Source organism: Podarcis bocagei, assembly GCF_964188305.1.
Source record: "Podarcis bocagei genome assembly, chromosome: 9".
Classification (NCBI taxonomy): Eukaryota; Metazoa; Chordata; class Lepidosauria; order Squamata; family Lacertidae; genus Podarcis; species Podarcis bocagei.
In genome coordinates, this window is record NC_138134.1 from 79400848 (window position 1) to 79422690 (window position 21843).

At 52.4% G+C, this 21843-nt stretch overlaps 1 protein-coding gene across 7 annotated transcripts in view; it reads left to right on the forward strand.

Moving 5' to 3' along the window:
- The window catches only part of DYSF (dysferlin), a 201252-nt gene that overhangs the window by 131739 nt on the left and 47670 nt on the right, over positions 1-21843 (forward strand). For 4 of the 7 annotated variants that reach the window (XM_081206891.1, XM_081206893.1, XM_081206890.1 and 1 more), the window contains one exon: positions 14839-14901. The exons of the other annotated variants lie outside the window; for them this stretch is intronic. In XM_081206891.1, coding sequence (XP_081063017.1) covers positions 14839-14901 — 63 coding nt within the window. The remainder of the gene's footprint in view (positions 1-14838; positions 14902-21843) is intronic. 7 annotated transcript variants of the gene reach the window in all.

A 21843-nucleotide genomic window follows, 5' to 3' on the forward strand; every position in this document is an offset into this window, starting at 1 on the left:
CCCACAAGCGAAAAGTCTGCCGGGGTGAGTCAAGCTCATTGAGAGTCCTTGAGTCCCAATCTCCCTCTCTCTGTCTTCCCTACTTCATAGGGTTGTTGTGTGGATTTTCATGATTTTTAAAATGAAAATTAGGAGGCAAATAAGGCAAATAAGGACTATGAATGCTGATGGACAAATAAGGAGATTCTGGGACTAGTGAGGAAATTATAATAATGATAATGGGTGGCTAACACCAATAAAATCACGGTAGAAACATAATAGGGGGAAAAGAGGGGGGGCAATTTAAAATACAGGTTAAAATTCAATTTAAAATGCAGCCTCATTTTAAAAGTAGCCCATAGATCAAAACCATAAGGGGAGGGAAACAGAAGGGTCAGATTGAGTCCAAACCAAAGGCCTGGTGGAACAGCTCTGTCTTGCAGGCCCTGCGGAAAGATGTCAAGTCCTGCAGGGCCCTGGTCTCTTGGGACAGAGCGTTCCACCATGTCGGGGCCAGTACTGAAAAGGTCCTGGCCCTAGTTGAGACCAGTCTTACCTCCTTGAGGCTCAGGACCTCCCAAGTGTTGTTATTTGTGGACCTTAAGGTCCTCCGTGGGGCATACCAGGAGAGGCTGACCCGTAGGTACGTGGGTCCTAGGCCACAGGTTAAGTACACACGGCCATAAAATATTGTACATAAAAAACCCCACAGAGATGTAGGGAAAAGGCATTGGGCCCCTAGAATTAAATGTGAAAGGAAAGCCTTTAAGGCATTTCCAGTTGCCGACCTACAAGATTGAGGACTCTGCTGAGCACGTATCCCCTGCCCTGGTAAGGGACCAGGGTGGTCCGTCAGCTGGGATGCCTTCTCCTGTTCGTTCCTCCTCTTGGGTCAAATCTGACCTCCCTGATTCAGGGAGAGGTGAAGATTCAGGGATTTCCCATGAGGGGGCACCCTTCTTTTCCTCTTCCCGAATGATATAGGAGGCTACCATAATGGCTGAGTTTAACTGTGGTTTCAGGCATGGTCTCTTTCCTATGGAAATGCAGACCTACCTGGAGGTGCCAGGAACTGAATTGTGCCAGTGTGGTATAGTGGTTAGAGAGACTAGAACCTGGGAGATTGAGGTTCGAATCAGCAATGGGTGACCTGGAGCCAGGCAGTGTCTTCCTGTGACTCCAGCTTACTCTTCCATCTGATGCCTTACTTTAAGTCTTTATAATAATAATTTATTATTTGTACCCCCATCTGGCTGGGTTGTCCATCTGGCTGGGTTTCCCCAGCCACTCTGGGCGGCTTCCAACAAAGATTAAAAATACATTAAAATGTCACGCATTAAAAACTTCCCTGAACAGGGCTGCCTTCAGATGTCTTCTAAATGTCAGGTGGTTGTTTATCTCCTTGACATCTGATTGGGGGGGGGGGCGTTCCACAGGGTGGGTGCCACCACCGAGAAGGCCCTCTGCCTGGTTCCCTGTAGCTTTGCTTCTCACAATGAGGGAACTGCCAGAAGGCCCTCGGCGCTGGACCTCAGCGTCCGGGTAGCATGATGGGGGTGGAGACGCTCCTTCAGACCTGGACCACCCTTGTGCTTCACCTGAGCATCCAGAAGGCATTGGTGCCTCTTCTAGTCTGAACAACCGCTAGGTGAGGCCACCTTCATCCAAGCAAGCCCTGTCCAATCTGCAGAGCACTCTCGCTTGCCTCATTTGTGAATGGGGACGAGAGGACCATGGAACACCCTCAGATGCTGGATCAGTTAGGAGTGGCTTTGAACACTGCTCAGGACAAGATGTTCCTGTCCCAGGACAGTCAGGAAGAGGTCAAGGATCAGGCTCTCCAAGTGCTTCTTTCGGAGTGCAGATACCTCACGCCGTTGTCAGTGTTCCTGAGAACACTCACATCTTGCCAGGAAACTCCTTTTCATGCCAGGTCTCTCCAAAGGCTCCTCCTTCCCTTTGAGCTGGACACAACATCAGCAACAGGAAGCCCTGTTCCCTTTCTCTCATCACCCCAGTCAGGGACAGCTTGTGTCGGTTCCTTGCCTGTCGTGACCCCGGAGTCCAGCAGCGCTCAAGACAAAGAGCCAGAGAGGCTGCTGAGTCATCTGGCTGAACCTTAGGATGAACCTTCTGCTGGCAAGAGCTGCTTGAGGTGGGTACGGACTCCCTTGGAAGGCAGTGGACTCACCTTCCTTGGAGGTTTCTAAGCAGAGGTTGGATGGCCACCTGTCATGGAAGCTTCAGTTGAGATTCCTGCATTTCCGGGCGTTGGACTAGATGGCCCTTGGTGACCCCTTCCAATGCTACACTTGTATGATTCTAAGAAGTGAGATGGGATTCCTGACTCTGACTCTGATGCTTGTGACCAGGAGCCCCCACTAAATCAAGCGCTGGTGGGCATCCCCTGGAATAAATTCAACGGACCAACATGGGTGTCTTCTACTGGACCCCTAACCTACCTCCTGATAAATAAATAAAATAAATAAATCTTTATTTATACCCCGCCCTTCCCGGTTCAGAAAACTGAGCTCAGGGCGGCTAACAACAAATTTAAAACACTTAATTGATGCAACAAAACCAGCATAAAATACAGTATAAAACGTGAATAACAGTAAATTCAGAATTAAAAAATCAATTTAGGGGGAAAGTCCATCCAATAAACATTAGATGATCACCAGGGCTAGCTGGCTAAATTAGTCCTATTTGGGCCAGTGAGGAGGCCAGGGGAGAATTAGCTGTGGGATCCCAGAGCAGGTAATCTTCATAAAAAGGGGAGAGGGAGGGAAGGAAGGGGAATAAAAGATCAGGCTAAGTTCAAATTGAAAGCCAGGAGGAATAGCTCTGTCTTACAGGCCCTGCAGAAGGAGGTTAAATCCTGCAGGGCCCTGGTCTCATGGGACAGAGCATTCCACCAGGTCGGAGCCATCACTGAGAAGGCCCTGGCCCTGGGGGAGGATAGTCTGACTTCCTTAGGGCCCGGGACCTCTAAACTATGGTTATTCATGGACGTTAAGGGCAGGCCAGGAGAGGCTGTCCTGATGGAACGGCACAGGGAGTGCACCAGATTGGAGGCTAACGGGTGCAGAAGGTCAGGCACATGGCCTTTAAGAAGCTCCGTTCCTTCAAAAGTGGGGCATGTCATGAGGAAAGTGCCTTGAGAAAAGCTACCCCACCCTTTCATAATACTAGAAAAGGATTCCAGGCCTGGTGGGCATTGGCCTTGTCCAGGAGGCTCTGTTCTTCGGGAGCCTTAGAGAGAGGGACTGGAAGCAGAGGCTGAAAAGGCCACCTCCAATCCTTCTCAGAGCAGGTTGCTGATCAGGAGCTCTCCATGGTGCTGCCTTGCCCTGTGGGCTACATGGCCAGGCCAGAGATGGGCATAACCAGCCTGGCAGGCTGGCTCAGATGATGCCTTGGGATGCCTCCCATGATTGAGGAAGGTCTGTTGTGTTGAGGGGCCCACTCTGAAGAACGTGTTGATGTGAGGGTTCTTGGATGGCCAGCAAGCGCACAGCAACATGACTCGGGAAGTAGAGAAGAAGAAGAAGAAGAAGAAGAAGAGGAGGAGGAGGAGGAGTTTGGATTTGATATCCCGCCTTTCACTCCCTTTAAGGAGTCTCAAAGCGGCTCACATTCTCCTTTCCCTTCCTCCCCCACAACAAACACTCTGTGAGGTGAGTGGGGCTGAGAGACTTCAAAGAAGTGTGACTGGCCCAAGGCCACCCAGCAGCTGCATGTGAAGAAAATGACCAGGTCAAAGGCAGAGTTGGGAGATAAGGAAGAAAGAGGGTGAGATGACAGAGGCAGCCCTGAGATACCCCAGACCTGGACCTTTTAGGCTTCAAAGACCAGCACTTCAAACAAACAAACGCGTCCAGATCTTGTGATGTCATGTGGATGAAGGGCTTCCCTTCTGGGGCAAGTCATGCTCTCTCCTGGACCAGATCGGTTCCATCTGGTGGATGGGAAGAGAGTCATTCAAGCTGAGCTCTGCCTGAGCACTTCTCCACACGCAATGCCATGTGCCGGCACATGGAAGCTGCCAACGCGGCCTTTATTACGTGGAAATTGCTTATGACTTCATCCCTGTCCATTGGTGGGGAAACAATCCCTGCTCCCCTCCTTCAGCAGCCCTTTCGTCAGGCAGCCAGAAAGGGTGTGTGTGTGTGTGTGTGTGTGTGTGTGTGTGTGCAACTGACGCCCTTTTACTTAGAAGGGGAGGGGTCCTCTCCCACATTCCTCTGGGGTTCTGCCTGGTATTATAGCTGAGAAGATGGTGAGCGACTGGGGTCTGGCAAGCCTCTTGGGACTCCACTGTGGCTTCCTTTGAAGTGGCATCTCTCCCCCCCCCCCCAGTCTCCGTTAAGAGGACCATAACCTATGAGGCTTAAGTGGAGGCTGATCAGATCCTTCTGTGGAAAGTTGCAACCCAGTTCTCTTTCCAACAGGCAGTTCTCTGGGAGTTTTCTGCTGCGTCGTCTTTGAACTTCAGAAGATTCAGGAGATGGACTTAGAATTGTAGGGTTGGGAGGGGCCCCTTTCTGGCAGTTGGAATCCTCAGTGTGTGGTGCAACTATGGGATTTGCTTCCAGGAGGGTCTGTGATGGTCACCAACTTGGATGGCTTTCAAAGATGATCAGGCCCGTCAATGGAGGATGAGGCTAAGCTGTTGCAATGGGACCCTGTTGGTGGGCTTCCATGGGCAGCTGGTTGGCCACTGGGAGAACAGAAGGCTGGGCCAGGTGGACTTCAATCTGAGGCTGTTCTTGTGTTGCTCACTTTGTCTCAGGGCAGAGGTTTAGACAGACAGCTCTGTCTTGCAGGCCCTGTGGAAAGATGTCAAGTCCCGCAGGGCCCTGATCTCTTGTGACAGAGTGTTCCACCAGATCGGGGCCACAGCCGGAAAGGCCCTGGCTCTAGTTGAGGCCAGCCTAACCTCCCTGTGTCCTGGGATCTCCAAGATGTTTTTGTTTGAAGACCGTAAGGTCCTCTGTGGGACATACCAGGAGAAGCGGTCCCGTAGGTACGAGGGTCCTAGGCCGTATAGGGCTTTAAAGGTTTAAACCTTTAAAGCCCTATATATAGCTTTGGCACAGATTTGGCATTTCTACGTCTGTCATCAGGGTGGCGTTCCACCTCCAGGATTTTTGCTGCTGCTCCTGCCATTGCTCCACCCGGCTGCCCGTCCTTAAGCCTGCTCCCAATTAAATTCATTTGGAGCTACCGGAGGGGCTCTCTGCCTGCTTTCTGCCAAAGGCCCTGGCCTTCTGCTGCTGCTTAAATTGCCAAAGATTTATCCCGCTTAGATGTGGCGCAGAGTCAGGGGCAAACAGGGACTTGGGTTTGCCACACCCTGTCGCCACTGGCGCTGCAAGATCCATGTGCAGCCCCCTCTACCCACCAGGCGATCGTTTGCCAGGAGACGGAGAGGGAAGATGGGATGGGAGAGAGTTCAGAGCTTAGGTAGGAGAGGCACTGAGAGTTTCCTTGCAAATAAAATGAGAAGCTCGTGTCTGGGATTCCAGAGTTGAGATGCAACTGGGAGCACCAAACCTCAGGGGAGCAGGGCTCTCTGGCACCTACAAAAAAACTGCCCTGGTGATGGGCGCTGGAATGGTGCGTGGGTCTGGAGGAAAATTTTCCCTTCTGCCCATCTCTCTCTCAAATCATCTCATGGGCTTCTGAGTTTTTTTGGGTTCTGGGTGAGGTGGTAAGATCATATCCTCCAACATTTCTCCGATGAAAATAGGAGCACCCAGGGCTTCTTTTCAGCTGGAACTCAGTTCCAGCACCTCTCAGGAGGGCGTCAGTACCAATATCAGAGGACAAAGGAGGTGTTCATGGTGAGTTCTGGCACCTCTTTTTCTAGAAAAATAGCACTGTGAATAGCCTATTCCATAATAACAACAAGAACAAGAACAACAACCTTATTATTTATACCCCGTCCATCTGATTGGGTTGCCCCAGGCACTCTGGGCTGCTCCCAACATACAGAAAAACATAATAAAACATTAAAAAAACTTTCCTATACAGGACTCTCTTCAGATGGCTCTTCGGCCAGATAACTCTGTTCCCTCCAACATTTCTCTGGTGAAAACAGGGACGTCCTGAGGAAAAGCGGGACATTCCAGGATGAACTCAGAAACTGGTCCAGCTTCTGAAAATCCAGGACTGTCCCTGGAAAATAGGAACATTTGGGGGTTCTGTAAGATGCACCTTCGTATTTAGGCACTTTTGTACTTAAGCGAATTGGTTGTTTGTGTTTTCGACTCTTTTATATGAAAGTCGCCTTGAGATGGTGGTTTAGAAAGCGATTCATAATTCGGTGTTGTCAGGGGTTTAGGTGCAGAGGCACGGGCAAGGGAGGAAACAGAGAGCGAAGGGGAGGAGACAGAGGAAAGGATGAGTGATGACGACGACCCGAGATCTCCCAGTCTTTCCAGTGAATCAGAGGATTCACAGAAAGGAGCACCAGTGGCCAGGGCAAGGGGGGAGTCTAGGGAGGCACCCCAGGAAGATAGAGCCAGAGGAGACTCAGGGGGGAGCAGCTGGAAATCGGGACCAGCGTCACCGCCAGGAAGCAGGGAAGAGGAAAGGAGCCAGGAGGGAAGCGCTGGCAGCTCACCACAGGAGGGAGGGCAGGAGTCAGGAGTGGCCACACCTCCATCGGGGAGCGAGGAAACGGTTAAGAGGAAAGTGGAAGGTTGGGCGCGCGCGCCAAGTTCAAATGCAGAGGAAGGCGGCGCAGTGAGCAGCCCCGAAAGGGAACCGGGTCCTAAAGCCCGGCGCAAGGAGGCAGAAGGGTCCGGGTCAGCGTCAGAAGAATCCCGGAAGGAAGAAGCCCCGGGGGGTAGAGGGACCCAGAGGAGGACAGTCAGGAGGAAAAGGTGGAGCAAGGCTAGGATATTAAGTTGGTGCGCACGGGGCGGAGACTCAGACGGAGCCTCGCCGATCTAGCTAGTAGACGTAGAGTTGCAGACAGCAGCGTGAGAATGGAAACTGTAATTCAATAAAGACTTTTACTTAATGACCGCTGGCTAGCGTGATCCTCTGTGAGCTAGGATCTTGAAGCAGCTCTGACAGTAGGCTCCGTCTCTACATTGTGGGCATCTGCAGCCTCGAGGAGGGGAGAGAAACAGGCGCCCACTAGCGAGCTCACGAACGGCAGGAGACATGACGGCTGAGCAGCAGATAGAGGACCTCAGAAAAGCAGTGGCACAACTGAACGCCGAGGTTCTCGCATCCAGGAAGAGAGAGGACGAGGCAGCTGCCGCCTGCAGGGATCTCCAGGTCAGGTTAGACGTACTGGCAAAGCAACCACCCCGGCAGGAGGGAATTGGGTTGGCGAGACGGACAGGCGGGCTGCTCTCTCACTTCGATGGGAACCTGCAACAGTATCCCAACTTTAGAGCCGACGTACTGTGCGCACTGCAACTGTTGCATAAAGACTTTAGAGATGAACAGGAGAGAGTGGGGTTCATCATGTCCCATCTGCATGGGGAGGCGAAAGCATGGTTGCGCAATTTATGGAGAGATAACGATCCGGCGCTCCAGAATGCGGATGCCTTTATTAAAGCGATGGATGGGTGTTTCTTATCAAGTATTGACATTGATCTTGCACGGAAGGAGGTGCATGGGCTGAGACAAGGGAGGGCCAGCGTCAGACAGTATCATGCACGCTTTTTCGCCTTGGTCAGCGCCCTGGAATGGGACAGAGATTCGGCTCCTGTAAGAGACCTCTTTTGGGAGGGACTGCACAACTCGATTAAAGATGAGATAGCGAGGGGGGAGAGACCCCGAACCACCCAGGAGGTCGTTCAGAGGGCACTGGCAGTGGGGGTGAGGCTGGAAGGACGTCCGTGGAGCAAGGACGAAGGACGTGGAGGGCGCGAACCAGCCGGGGGCCCCTCCTTCTTTCCCAGAGAAGCAGCGCGAACGCAATCCACGCCTCCGCCAGGAGGAGGAGCCGAACCTATGGAGGTTGGAGGTGCAAGGGCTCAGTCAGCAACCAGAGCCCTAGCACCGGCAGCAGTGAAGGCGAAGCCTCCTAGAGGGACCAGGAAGTGTTACGTCTGTGAGCAGCCAGGGCATATGGCGAAAGAGTGTCCCCAGAGGCCCCACAAGCTTACTGCAGCCTCAGCAATGGTGACTGCAGCAACGCAGCAGGGAGGCCCACAGCAGGGAAACGACGATGTCTGGCTGGAGGAAGAGGCACTGGGGCCCAGCCAGACGTGTTAGTGACGCAGTCCCCAGAAATTTTACAGCCAGTGAACCCCCTCCCGCCCAAACCAGTAGTGCGGCTCACAGCATCTCTCCAGCTGCCCAATGGAATCACCATGGACGTGCCAATCACCATCGACTCCGGCAGCAACGCGGACTTTATAGGGCAGGAATTTGTCGACAGGCACGCTGTGCAGTTGCTGCCGGCCACACTGCCCCTGCAGGTTGTCACGGTGGATGGCAGGGAGCTGCTAGGGGGGCAAGTGGTGAAGCAGACGCCACCAATGGTGATGCGACTTGGGAATCACAGGGAAGTCATCAGCTTCAACGTCACTCAACTGTCTGACACGCCCATTGTATTGGGTATGAGTTGGCTGGACAAGCACAGCCCAACGATGGCTTGGTTCCAGAGGCAGCTGGTCTTCGGCTCTTCCTTTTGTGCTGAACACTGCATCGTACCCAGGCAGGAAGGAGAGGAAGAGGAGTCACAGCTGCTGCTAGGCACGCTGCAAGCGATTCCCCACAAGTACGCAGAATTTCTGGAAGTTTTCTGCGAGAAGGAGGCGGACAGGCTACCCCCTCACAGACCATATGACTGCAAAATTGACCTGCTGCCGGGGGCGGCGCTGCCTAAAGGGAAGCTGTATTCCATGTCTGAGGACGAACTGCAGGAACTCAAAGACTTCATCGATCATAATTTGGAGCGCGGTTTCATCCGGGAGTCTAAGGCAGTGGGGGGCAGTCCTGTATTCTTTGTTAAGAAGCGAGACACGCCCCAAAAAAGACTCGTAGTGGATTACAGGCTTTTGAACAGTGTGACCAAGCCGTCGGACTTCCCCATGCCCCGCATCGACGACCTCCTGGCGAAGGTACGGAAGGGAAAGGTGTTCACCAAGTTGGACCTGCGGGGGGCGTACAACCTCATTCGCATGCGGGAAGGTGATGAGTGGAAGACAGCCATGTTCACGCCACTGGGTACCTACGAATACAGAGTTATGCCTTTTGGACTGCAAAATGGCGCTCACGTTTTTCAAGCATTTATGCATCACGTGTTGGCGGGACTTCTCTACAAGACGTGCGTCTGTTTCTTGGATGACATCCTGATCTTTTCGGAGTCGCAGCAAGAACATGACAAGCACGTCAAGGAAGTGCTGGGCAGGCTAAAGCAACACAGGCTCTACGCCAAGCTGGAGAAGTGCCAATTTGACGTGCCGGAGGTGGATTTTCTGGGCTACAAGCTGTCTGCCAAGGGGCTCGCCATGGACAGCGCCAAGGTTCGAGCGGTGTTGGATTGGAAGAGCCCACGCAACCGGAAGGAGGTCCAACGGTTTGTCGGCTTTGCGAACTTCTATCGCAAGTTTATCAAGGGCTTCGCGATGCAGACGGCGGCCATCACTGACACCCTTAGCTCCAAGAAGAAGAAGTTCATCTGGACAGAGCAGGCGGAGCAGTCCTTTCAGGCCCTCAAGCGTCTCTTCGCGTCGGAAGAGCAGCTGCTTCATGTCAACCCCAGCATGCCGATGAGGGTGGAGACAGACGCTTCGGACAGAGCAGTGGGGGCGGTCCTGCTGCAGAAGGACCCGCAGGGCGTGTGGCGGCCGGGAGCGTTTTACTCCAGGAAGCTCAGCAAGTCCGAGCAGAACTACACCATATGGGACAGGGAGTTGCTGGCCATTCATGCAGCGTTCAAGGCGTGGAGGCACTTTCTGATCGGCGCCAAGCACACGGTGCAGGTTTGCACGGACCACAAGAATCTGGAACACTGGCGCACGGCACAGTTCCTGAACCAGAGGCAGATACGTTGGGCTGAGTTCTTTGCGGACTTCGACTTCCGAATAGAGTATGTCCCGGGGGACACCAACATCATGGCAGACGCTCTCTCCCGCAAGCCACAGTATCTGGAGGACGCAACACCAGCGGCCGCCATGCACATCTTTGCACCGACAGTGTGGGCGTGCGCCGCGGCGACCGTGGACCTAGAGGCGGTGCGGCGAGCGTTGCAGGGGGACTCCTTCGCACGAACGAAGATGGCAGAGGTGCGAGGGGGCAAGGCAGCGGCCGACGGTTTCCAGCTACGAGATGGCTTGCTCATCCGTAAAGGGGCCATCTACGTGCCGGGTGACGAACTTCGAGCCAAGGTGCTACAGCAGCTGCACGACGCACCCACGGCCGGGCACTTTGGCAAGGAGAAGACGGTGGAATTAGTAGCCAGGGATTTCTGGTGGCCTGGAATGAGAGGGGAGGTCGCAGACTACGTAGCGAGGTGTGACACCTGCCAGAGGGCAAAGCCGGTGCACAAACCGCCGGCTGGACTGTTGGAGCCGCTGCAAACTCCGGTCGAACCTTGGGAAAGGGTGGCTCTGGACTTTGTCACGGATCTGCCCAGCTCAAGGGGCAAGACGGCAGTGTTGGTGGTGGTGGACCTGTTCTCCAAGATGGCGCATTTCATCCCGTGTGCTAAGGTGGCCACGGCGGAGCAAACCGCCAAACTGTTCATAGACCACGTGTTCAAGGTTCACGGTCTGCCACGGTCTATTCTGTCCGACCGCGGGCGGCAGTTCATCTCGAACTTCTGGCAGAAACTGATGGGCTTCCTAAACGTCAAGATCAATCTGGCGTCGGCGAGACACCCGCAGACCAACGGGCAAGCGGAGCGAGCCAATGCCATCATGCAGCAGTACCTGAGATGTTATGCAAACCAACAGCCTGCGACGTGGGTAGATTACCTGCCGCTTGCAGAGTTTGCCTACAACAACACGAAGCACGTATCCACGGGCGTCACGCCGTTCTTCGCCAACAACGGGCGGCACCCTAGAACCTTTCCGGGACTGGAATGCAGGGGAGAAGGGGAGCCGCAGTCAGCAGATGCGTTCGCGTCGGAGCTGCAGGAAGTCCACGATCAGCTGCGGCGCCACCTGGAGCTGGCTAAACACGCATACAAGGTACAAGCGGACAAACACAGAAGGGTTGGCGAAGAGCTCCACGTGGGAGACTGGGTCTGGTTAGCAGCCCACGCAGTGCCGGCCAGGTCGTTGGCCAAGAAGAAACTAGGGCATAAACAACTGGGGCCCTACCAAGTCGAAGAGCAGGTCAACCCGGTGGCTTTCAGGCTGGCGCTTCCGGAGGGTTCCAGAATGCATCCGGTGTTCCACAGATCGGTGCTCACTCCCTACAAGGCACCGCACAGGTTCCAGGAACCCGGAACGGCGCCGAGTCCGCTCAGAGAAGGAACGGGGCACGCGGGAGGGGCACAGGAGGAGCGCATCAACGAAGTCACGGAGATTTTGGACTCCAGATGGGGGGAAGAGGGAGTAGAATACTTTCTCGCCAGGGAGGGCACCCCGGCCAGTGCGAACAGCTGGGTGCCGGGCTACGCTTTAGACGAACCTCTGCTCAAAGACGAGTTTCATGCCCTCTTCCCACATAGACCTATGCCAGCAGACTTTTTCGACGACTGGCTTTTCACGCCCACGCTTTCGGACAGCACGTTCAGGGGGTTCGACTCGGACGAGGAACCAACACGAGACGTCCGTTCCCCGGAGGGGTCACCCTCGGGATCGGTCTCAGAACCCTCGTATTGGTGGGACGATAGGCCGGAGGAGCAGTTCCGCAGGAAGTGGCTGGACTGTTCCGGCCGAGCAACGCCGCCTGGAGGAAGTGCGGGAGAGACGGACATGGACATTTTCGGGGACGACCCTGGTTTCGAGCACGGCGGCACAGAGATGGAAGAGGAGGTGACTGTCGTCAACGAGAGCAGAGAGGAAGACCTGGAAGAGTTCCGCTGGAGGCCTGCCACGGGAAGCGACCGATATCCGACGTTCGTCCCTTTGCAACAGCAGCCCCCAGCTCCAGCACCGGAAGGAGGGGAGGGGGGACTGGGGGGCTTCGAGGGGGGGATGGATGTCAGGGGTTTAGGTGCAGAGGCACGGGCAAGGGAGGAAACAGAGAGCGAAGGGGAGGAGACAGAGGAAAGGATGAGTGATGACGACGACCCGAGATCTCCCAGTCTTTCCAGTGAATCAGAGGATTCACAGAAAGGAGCACCAGTGGCCAGGGCAAGGGGGGAGTCTAGGGAGGCACCCCAGGAAGATAGAGCCAGAGGAGACTCAGGGGGGAGCAGCTGGAAATCGGGACCAGCGTCACCGCCAGGAAGCAGGGAAGAGGAAAGGAGCCAGGAGGGAAGCGCTGGCAGCTCACCACAGGAGGGAGGGCAGGAGTCAGGAGTGGCCACACCTCCATCGGGGAGCGAGGAAACGGTTAAGAGGAAAGTGGAAGGTTGGGCGCGCGCGCCAAGTTCAAATGCAGAGGAAGGCGGCGCAGTGAGCAGCCCCGAAAGGGAACCGGGTCCTAAAGCCCGGCGCAAGGAGGCAGAAGGGTCCGGGTCAGCGTCAGAAGAATCCCGGAAGGAAGAAGCCCCGGGGGGTAGAGGGACCCAGAGGAGGACAGTCAGGAGGAAAAGGTGGAGCAAGGCTAGGATATTAAGTTGGTGCGCACGGGGCGGAGACTCAGACGGAGCCTCGCCGATCTAGCTAGTAGACGTAGAGTTGCAGACAGCAGCGTGAGAATGGAAACTGTAATTCAATAAAGACTTTTACTTAATGACCGCTGGCTAGCGTGATCCTCTGTGAGCTAGGATCTTGAAGCAGCTCTGACAGGTGTTAATAATGATCATTTCATATTTCTGCAAGGCAATTGTGGAATCATTGGGGACTGTTGCCCCCTTTTGCTCGACTGCTCTGATATTGCAAACCCCTCCTATAGCGTAATATGATTATGGTTGCGATTTGCAATGTGACTATCATAATCTCCCTGTGCTATCAATGTATGCAGCCCTTTGTCAAGTAAGGGAAGAGTCTAAATTTTAACAGTGAAGAGAGAGAATAGGAGGAAAGCCAGGGATGGAAGATCGCCAAGTCTCACTATTTGCATAGGGCTTGCTCAGGAGCACTTCCCAGTGGGCTGTGTCCTTGATCTTGCAACAATTCTGTGAGATAGGCCACAGACATACCCATTTTACAGATGGGGAACTGAGGCTAAAAGGTGGAGTTCGGATTTTAATCCCAGCCTGATTAACTCTGGAAGCTTGTTGTGCTCTTTGCATTGATTAACCTCGGTTATCCACATCTCTGCAACAGGAAAGTTATTGCTTATCTAAAGTTTCCATGGGTTGTGCATATCTGAGCGTCATTAGATGCAATGAGGATGCAATGAGATTCAGTTTCCTATGACTAGCCAATTTCTTTGCTCCTGTTCCCACCCTGTTCCCACATTCTCTAGTTCAGGGTTGCCACACACCCTGAATTTCCCAGTCTTAGCTGGTATTTGGCCCTTGTAAGCAGGCATTCAGGCTGTTGTTCTCCTTATTTAGGATCCTGTGCATCTGATGTCCAAAATGACCCCCCCCCAAAAAAAACCTAGCTTATAATGAATAAACAAAGGGGTGGGGAGCATTGAAACACACTGTGGCATAGAGTGCTAGACTAGAACCTGGGAGACCACGGTTTGGATACCCGTTGGGTACAGTCACTGTCTCTCAGCCTGACCTACCTCACAGGGCTGTTGTGGAGATTAAATGAGAGGGAGAATAATGTATGCTGCCTTGCACTACTTGGAGAAAAAGGTGGGATATAAATGCAAACGAACAAACAAACAAACAAACAAACAGCACTTTGAAAGCAACATCTTGAAATGCTTTAAAGGTATAAAATCTGCAGACCCAAATGAAAACAGAGACCTCAGAGGCCCTCTTGCCTCCTTGCCTTTTTGGGTGTTCAAATTAGTTCTCCCACCACCCACTGGCCTGACAGAGCCAGAGTATCTCAGGACTATGTGAAGGCGCTGCCTCCCATAGAAGATCCTGGCCCCCTTTGCTCCCCCCCCCAGCTTTTTAGCTCAGGGCAAGACAATGGCTAAGCCAAGGCTCGATATCCAAAGTTCAGGATAGATACAAGAAAGTGCTCCTTCCTGCAGTCTGCAGTTAATCTATGGAACTCACTTCCCCAGGAAGCGCCAACCTCGATGACTTTAACAGAGGACGGGGCAAATTCATGGAGGAGGAGAGGGCTATTGATGGCTCTGCTCTGGCTCTATGGTTTCTGCATCCCAGCTTCTGGGAGGGTGTTGGGATGGGGAGAGTTGCTGCTCTTGTACCTGATTCCTTCACTAGATGGGCCCTTGGCCTGATCCAGCACGCTCTCCGCGTGTCATCATAATCCCTGGGATGGTTCTTCAGGCTTCTGTTTCCTAACCATGTGCTGTAGCCCAACAGCCAAGGGTCTTGGCTAAGCAGGAGTGTTAGTGGTGAAGCCCAGGAGGAGCCAAGCAGGTGCCATCATCTCCTCCACAGCCAGGCATTCCTGAGAAACCATGGCTTGGCGAAACATTATGTGCAAAGGCAGCTGCTGTATTCACAAAACCAGTCAGCATGGATATTTTTTCTCACGCCTTGCTTGTCCTTGAGTTATTGGAGATCCAGTTATTTGGACTCGAGGTCTTTCCCATGTGCTCGTTTGGATAAGGGAGGTTGTATTTCTATGCCTTGTTTGTGTTTTACAAAAGCCAACCCTTGCGCCTGCCATTGTGTGTTGGATTTGTGCTTGTCTAACTCCGCCACTAATCAAAGCTTTTAATTTGTAGCCTGAGGACGGCATGACCAGCTCAGCTTTCATTAACACGCAAACTTCCCGGGCTGACCTCCATGTATGTATGCCTTCATTTCTCGCCTAATTACTGGGTTCGGCGGCTTTATGCTTTATTTTGCAAACCCGGGGTTTTCTTTTCTTTCTCTTTTAATGGTGTGTGGTAGGTGGTGGAAACAGCCACAAATTGGAGGCTGGGAGTGTCGGATTGACGTTTTCTCAGGTTACACAGAAAGATGAGAAAACCCCAGCCTTCTATTTATGCCTGCAAAATTTGTCCTGATATTAAAGGAAAAATAGAAAATTGGAACCGCAAAATTGGGTTATTCAGTTGAGGCAAAGCCCAGGATTCCTTGCTGGGTGGAAGTTATTGGGTCATGAAGTTGGAATAGCTGGATGCCTTGACGTGGCTTCAGGGACTCCCTTTCCTTCTACACATCTCTCAAGTGATTTTGGGGGGATTTGAGGATTGGTGGGTGCTGAGAACTTGGGAGTGCATGAAGAACATAGAAATTGTTCCTATGTAGACCCCAGCTGTTGTATCTGCAAGGCCTGGGGGTCGAGAGTCTGCAAAACCCACCATCAGGGAGGCTTCACTCAAGAGTACGAAGGGACCATAAAACAAGAACCAGTTTAGGAGGACCCTAACTGAATGCCATGGGACATGGGTGGCTCTGTGGGTTAAACCACAGAGCCTAGGACTTGCCGATCAGAAAGTTGACGGTTCGAATCCGTGCGACAGGGTGAGCTTCCGTTGCTCGGCCCCTGCTCCTGCCAACCTAGCAGTTCAAAAGCATGTCCAAGTGCAAGTAGATAAATAGGTACCGCTCCAGTGGGTAGGTAAACTGCGTTTCCGTGCGCTGCTCTGGTTCGCCAGAAGCGGCTTAGTCATGCTGGCCACATGACCCGGAAGCTGTACGCCGCCTCCCTCGGCCAGTAAAGCGAGATGAGCGCCGCAACCCCAGAGTCGTCCACAAGTGGACCTAATGGTCAGGGGCCCCTTTACCTTTAGGCAAACTAAGGGCCAGGGGCTGGATGCGGCCCAATCACCTTCTAAATCCAGCCCGCAGATGGTCCAGGAATCAACGTGAATCAATGAGTAGAATGTGTGCTTTTATTTAAAATGCATCCTTGGGTTATTTGTGGGGCATAGAATTCACCCCCCCCCCAATATAGTCCAGCCTGCCACAAGGTCTGAGGGGCAGTGGACCGGCCCCCTGCTGAAAAAGTTTGCTGACCCCTGGTTTAGGGTTTGGGAGAGGGGCCTGGTTCAGCCCCCAGAGGGACTAATCCTGAGGAACCCAGTGCAGGGTCAGGTGGGGAGAGCTCCTGTTGCTCCCAGCTCCTGCCTTTGGACTTTCCCCTGGCTGCCCTCTGGGAGAACAGGATACTGGGATAGCTTGGCAGCTGCTGTGATCTAGCAGCCAGGCTGTAATGATGTCCGGTTCAGCCTAATCTCGGTTCAGCAGCTACCATTACAAAAAAATTTGTGCAGCCTTATCTCTGCTGTTTCATTTGCTTAGCAAACAAATGTAAAAGCAACACTGTGTACTTGAGATATGACATGGCATTTGGTTTCACTGCTCACCTCCCCGTTTGCAAATTAACTTGTACAGCACATGCCGGGAAGTCGCAGATACGGAGATGATCCCTGAGGATGCTGGGTCACTGCACATCGGTGCAACACACACACACACACACACACTGCCCAGGATGGATGGGAGGGTTATGCCTGCAGTGAGCCGGATGGATCCCTTTACACCCACGTAGCTGCATCTCTCAGATGGGGCCATTCACACAAAACAAGCAATTCTGCCATTGGAATTTGCAGGGTTTCCAACGCACATCCGGGGGACTTGAGGAAATGGCTAAACTTAAGAAATTCCACAAATGAATACGCAATATGAGCCTGCTGGATCAGGCCAATGGCCCCTGCAGTCCAGCATCCTGTTCTCAAAGTGGCTAATAATAATAATAATAATAATAATAATAATAATAATAATAATAATAATTTATTATTTATACCCCACCCATCTGACTGGGTTTCCCCAGGCACTCTGGGCAGCTTCCAACAGAATATTAAAATACAATAACCTATTAAACATTAAAAGCTTCCCTAAACAGGGCTGCCTTCAGATGTCTTCTAAAAATCTGGTAGTTGTTTTTTTCTTTGACATCTGGTGGGAGGGCGTTCCACAGGGCAGGTGCCACCACTGAGAAGGCCCTCTGCCTGGTTCCCTGTAACCTCACTTCTCGCAATGAGGGAACCGCCAGAAGGCCTTGGTGCTGGACCTCAGTGTCCGGGCAGAACGATGGGGGTGGAGACACTCCTTCAGGTATACAGGACCGAGGCCGTTTAGGGCTTTCAAAGTCAGCACCAACACTTTTAATTATGCTTGGAAACATACTGGGAGCCAATGTAGGTCTTTGAGGACCGGTGTTATGTGGTCCCGGCGGCCGCTCCCAGTCACCAGTCTAGCTGCCGTATTCTGGATTAGTTGTAGTTTCCGGGTCACCTTCAAAGGTAGCCCCACGTAGAGCTCATGGCAGTAGTCCAAGTGAGAGATAACTAGAGCATGCACCACTCTGGCGAGACAGTCTGCAGGCAGGGAGGGTCTTAGCCTGAGTCCCAGATGAGCTGGTAGACAGCTGCCCTGGACACAGAATTGACTTGTGCCTCCATGGACAGCTGTGAGTCCAAAATGACTCCCAGGCTGCACACCTGGTCCTTCAGGGGCACAGTTACCCCATACCGGACCAGGGAGTCCACCACACCTGCCCGCCTCCTGTCCCCCCCAAAACAGTCCTTCTGTCTTGTCAGGATTCAACCTCAGCCACACGCTCCAAAGGGAAATCTGCAGGCAGGATTCGAATGCAAGAGCAACTCTCCTCTCCTTTCCAGCAACTGGAGGCAGAGAAGAGCTTTTGATAGCCCTCTCCTCCTCTGTGAATTTGTCTGATTCTCTTTTAAAGTGGACCTGACCATGACCGCCACTGCCTCTTGTGGGAGGGAGTTCCACAGTCTGCGCTGCGTGAAGAAGTTCTTTTCTCTGTCCCGAATATCCCAGCATCCGGATGCTATGTGCCACGAGTGCATTGGAAGTAGATGGAGAGAGTGCAATGTTAAATTGGATCGCCAAGATTGGCACGTGAAGAAGATGCAGTCTTCCGCCCCGTCAGCGAAGAGAGCTGCCGCTTTGGAGAGCTGTCGGGTCACCTCCTCGCAGCCAGGCAGGCCTTCTGCTGCCTCTAATACAAATAAGCCATTAAGCGACAAGTTAGCACGCGAAACACGAGCCAGAAAACATGCGAGCCGAAATCTGTAAACTATTTGGGGTAATTGGTTATTTGCTGCGCTTGCGAGTCTCAAATCGTGGCGCATATTTTATGGCCTATCTGGTTACCCTTCCCTGGAAGAGCCACTGGGATCGGATATCTCCAGCTGAACCTGACAGTTGATACCCAGCCCCGAGACTCTTGGAAGGGGTGGCCTGCCAGCTGGGCATTCCTGTGGTCACCTCCCATGAACGCAGCCGTGCCGGGGCCTCCCCACACCCAGTTCAGGATTGGGTTGCCAGGCCCAGGCGCTAGGGAGCATTGGCTGGCTCCTGACCCTTGCAGGGAACAGCTTGCCCAGGCCACACAGAAGCCCGAGACCTCCCAGGAACCTCCCACTTCCTAGGGGCTCCAATTCACTGGGAAGGTCTCCTGCGCAGATCCCACCGAAATGGGGAGGAGCCAGCAGAGGTTTCTCAAATGATGCCCAGCAGGAGGAAAGGGGCTAGAGGGAAGCTGTTTTCACTCTCTCCCAAATGCTAGAACTTGTGGACGTGCAATGAAGCTCAATGTCGGAAGTCTCAGGACAGGGAAAAGAAAGAACTTCTTTGTGCTGCATGTCGTTAAACCACGGAACTCCCTGCCACAGGAGGCAGTGGATGGCTTTTGAAATATACTCGGAGTCGAGAGTGGGTTTCATGCTCTTTATTCAGCTGATAGTGGTGAGGAGGAATAAAAGTTCCCCCAGAATGTCTGCTTTATATACATTATTTACACAATGGGCCCCACGCGATTGGCTAATTCCGGGATTCTCCTGTAGGCCAATCAGGTTGCGGATTCACTTCCACCTGGTGCTGGATTGGGTGGCTCCTGTGGACCAATCAGACTGCTGCATTCTGGACCCTATTGTTCTAGGACCAATCAGACTGCTGCCTTTTGGATCCTATTCAACTCAGTACATAACAGCTTTAAAACAGGATTAGACCAATTCATGGAGGAGAAGAGGACTCTCAATGGCTACTAGCCATGAGGACCACAGTTGGAGTCTTCCAAACCACAGTTGCGGGAAACCACAGGAGTGTAGAGGGATCAAATCCTCCTTGCTGGATCTGGTTGGTCATAGTGACAGCAGGATCCTGGACTGGATGGGCCCTGGGCCTGATCCAGCAAGATCTTCTTATGAGCTGCTCAAGAGAACTCTTGCACAATCCCTGTTCATTTCAGCAAAAGCTTTTGTTTAGTTTTGGCTCAGTTCTTGTCCTCTCCCTCCCAAGTACCACCTTGTCTCTCTGTTGTCGATCATAGGACAGAAACCCCCAAATTTGACACCGTGGCACATTGGTGTGCTGCGGGAGGAGCACTAGCATGACACATGAATATCGCTGTAACGTTAACCCAAGGCTGGTGCCAGCCCTAAATCCCCAGTTGCCCCACACCAGAAGAAGACACTCCTTGGCACATCTCTGCATGATTTGGGGGCCTTCATCCAGCCAGGCTTCATTTGTGAGGGTGAGGGGGCAGGTCATGGCGCCCATTTCCTTCCTTGGGTGCAATCGGGCCGTGGCGGAGGAAGCCGCTCGGGTGCCTGGAGTGGCACGCTCTGCGCATAGGGGCAGGGCACACCACAGAGTCTGCCTGTCTCCTCCCACTCAGCCACCCTATAGCTGTGGGCAAGACAGTGGGCCGAATGTTTGGGCAGTGCGCACACAAGCCACCGTGTCTCTCCCTTAGTGGTGACACCTGGGGGCCCCCGCACCTAGCGCACCCCCTTCTTCCGCCCCTGCAATTGGGTGCTCTTGCCACTCCCAGTGGAGAAGCTCTGTGGAACGTGCCACCAGCTCTCTCTGTCTCCTGCATGACATCACCTTGCTGGGCGTGATTCATGTGGCATCTGTGAACAGCCTGGCAGTGCATGGATGCCATACAATGTCTTTTTTTAATAAAGTTTTTTTTTATTAAGAATTACAACATAACATTTTATCAATAAAACATGATGTTGTTGTTTAGTCATTTAGTCGTGTCCGCCTCTTTGTGACCCCCTGGACCAGAGCACGCCAGGCCCTCCTGTCTTCCACTGCCTCCCGCAGTTTGGTCAAACTCATGCTGGTAGCTTCCAAAACACTGTCCCACCATCTCGTCCTCTGTCGTCCCCTTCTCCTTGCGCCCTCCATCTTTCCCAACATCAGGTTCTTTTCCAGGGAGTCTTCTCTTCTCCTGAGGTGGCCAAAGTCTTGGAGCCTCAGCTTCAGGATCTGTCCTTCCAGTGAGCACTCAGGGCTGATTTCCTTCAGAATGGATAGGTTTGATCTTCTTGCAGTCCATGGGACTCTCAAGAGTCTCCTCCAGCACCAGAATTCAAAAGCATCAATTCTTCAGCGATCAGCCTTCTTTATGGTCCAGCTCTCACTTCCATACATCACTACTGGGAAAACCAGAGCATTAACTATACGGACCTTTGTTGGTAAGGTGATGTCTCTGCTTTTTAAGATGCTGTCTAGGTTTGTCATTGCTTTTCAATGGAACATATCATCCTTAATTCCCACCCCTACTTCCCCCCCTCCCCAAAAAGGAACCCATCCTCCACTCTGCCCCCTAGACATCCCTCAGCGCCTCTCTCTGGTTTCTCCATACTTATAATTCTCTGCATATTATAAGATTGTAAAAATCCTTAACCTATCTATCTATGTGTTATTAATAATGAATTTGTGAATGTTTATTCAAAACCTCCCAAGGAGTCCAATTCGTTTTGTTGTTTCTTTAAATACTTTGCAAAAGGTTCCCATTCTTCTTTGAAATCACAGTTGTCCTTGTCCTGCAGTTTGTGCGTCAATTTCGCCAGTTCCACATAGTCCATCAGTTTCTCTTGCCCACAGTTCTTTAGTCGGGGTTTCTTCCATCCTTGTGCTATTAAGACTCTTGTCACCGTTGTCGCATATATAAAGATATTTTTAAATTTCCTTGGCAGGTCTTTCCCTACAATCCCTAACAAAAATGCTTCAGGTTTTTCAACCAATGTTAATTGGAACATTTTCTTCAACTCATTATATATCATTTCCCAAAATTTTCTAATCTTACTGCAATCCCACCACATATGGTAAAAAGTCCCTTCTGGATGCCATGCAATGTCGATCCAGGGCCTTCTGTGTCCCTCGCAAGACGCTTAAGCCAGCTCCCTTCTTAGCCTTTCTTGCCAGGCACGGCTTTCCTGTTTCGACTGAGCAGCCAGTGTCCTTTCCAGTTAACATTCCAGCTGTGTCTCCTGGTGTTTTGCTTAAAAAGAAAAAAATACACGCATCCAAAACACCCCCCTAGAAAACACCAAAAACATGTTATTCTCCGTAACCTCAGCCCCAACATCAGCAGAAACCTCTAACCCCTTTCTTTGTCTTGGGGCTGCAGAGGAGACCAGAGGTAAAATCGTCAGATTACTGAAAGTGCTTTCTTTGTAACACGGCACCTGTGGAATGTCATAATAAAGGCATTTTGGTTAGAAAGCAGCTCCCCCCTCCCTTTTTCTTTTTTAAAGGCAGTGCAAAAGGATGGCCGAAAAGGGAGATTTATGCAATATTCCTACGAGGGGAGGAAGTGTATGGGGGGGGGGAAAGAAAGTTCTGGGTCCCAGCGCAGTGCCTTTTTGAGACAGGGACTCTCAAGATGCCTGCCTGCCTGGCTCCCAGTCAAACTCCATAAACCCCGATTATCCCGGCTTCTCCGTGAGGTTAGTGTG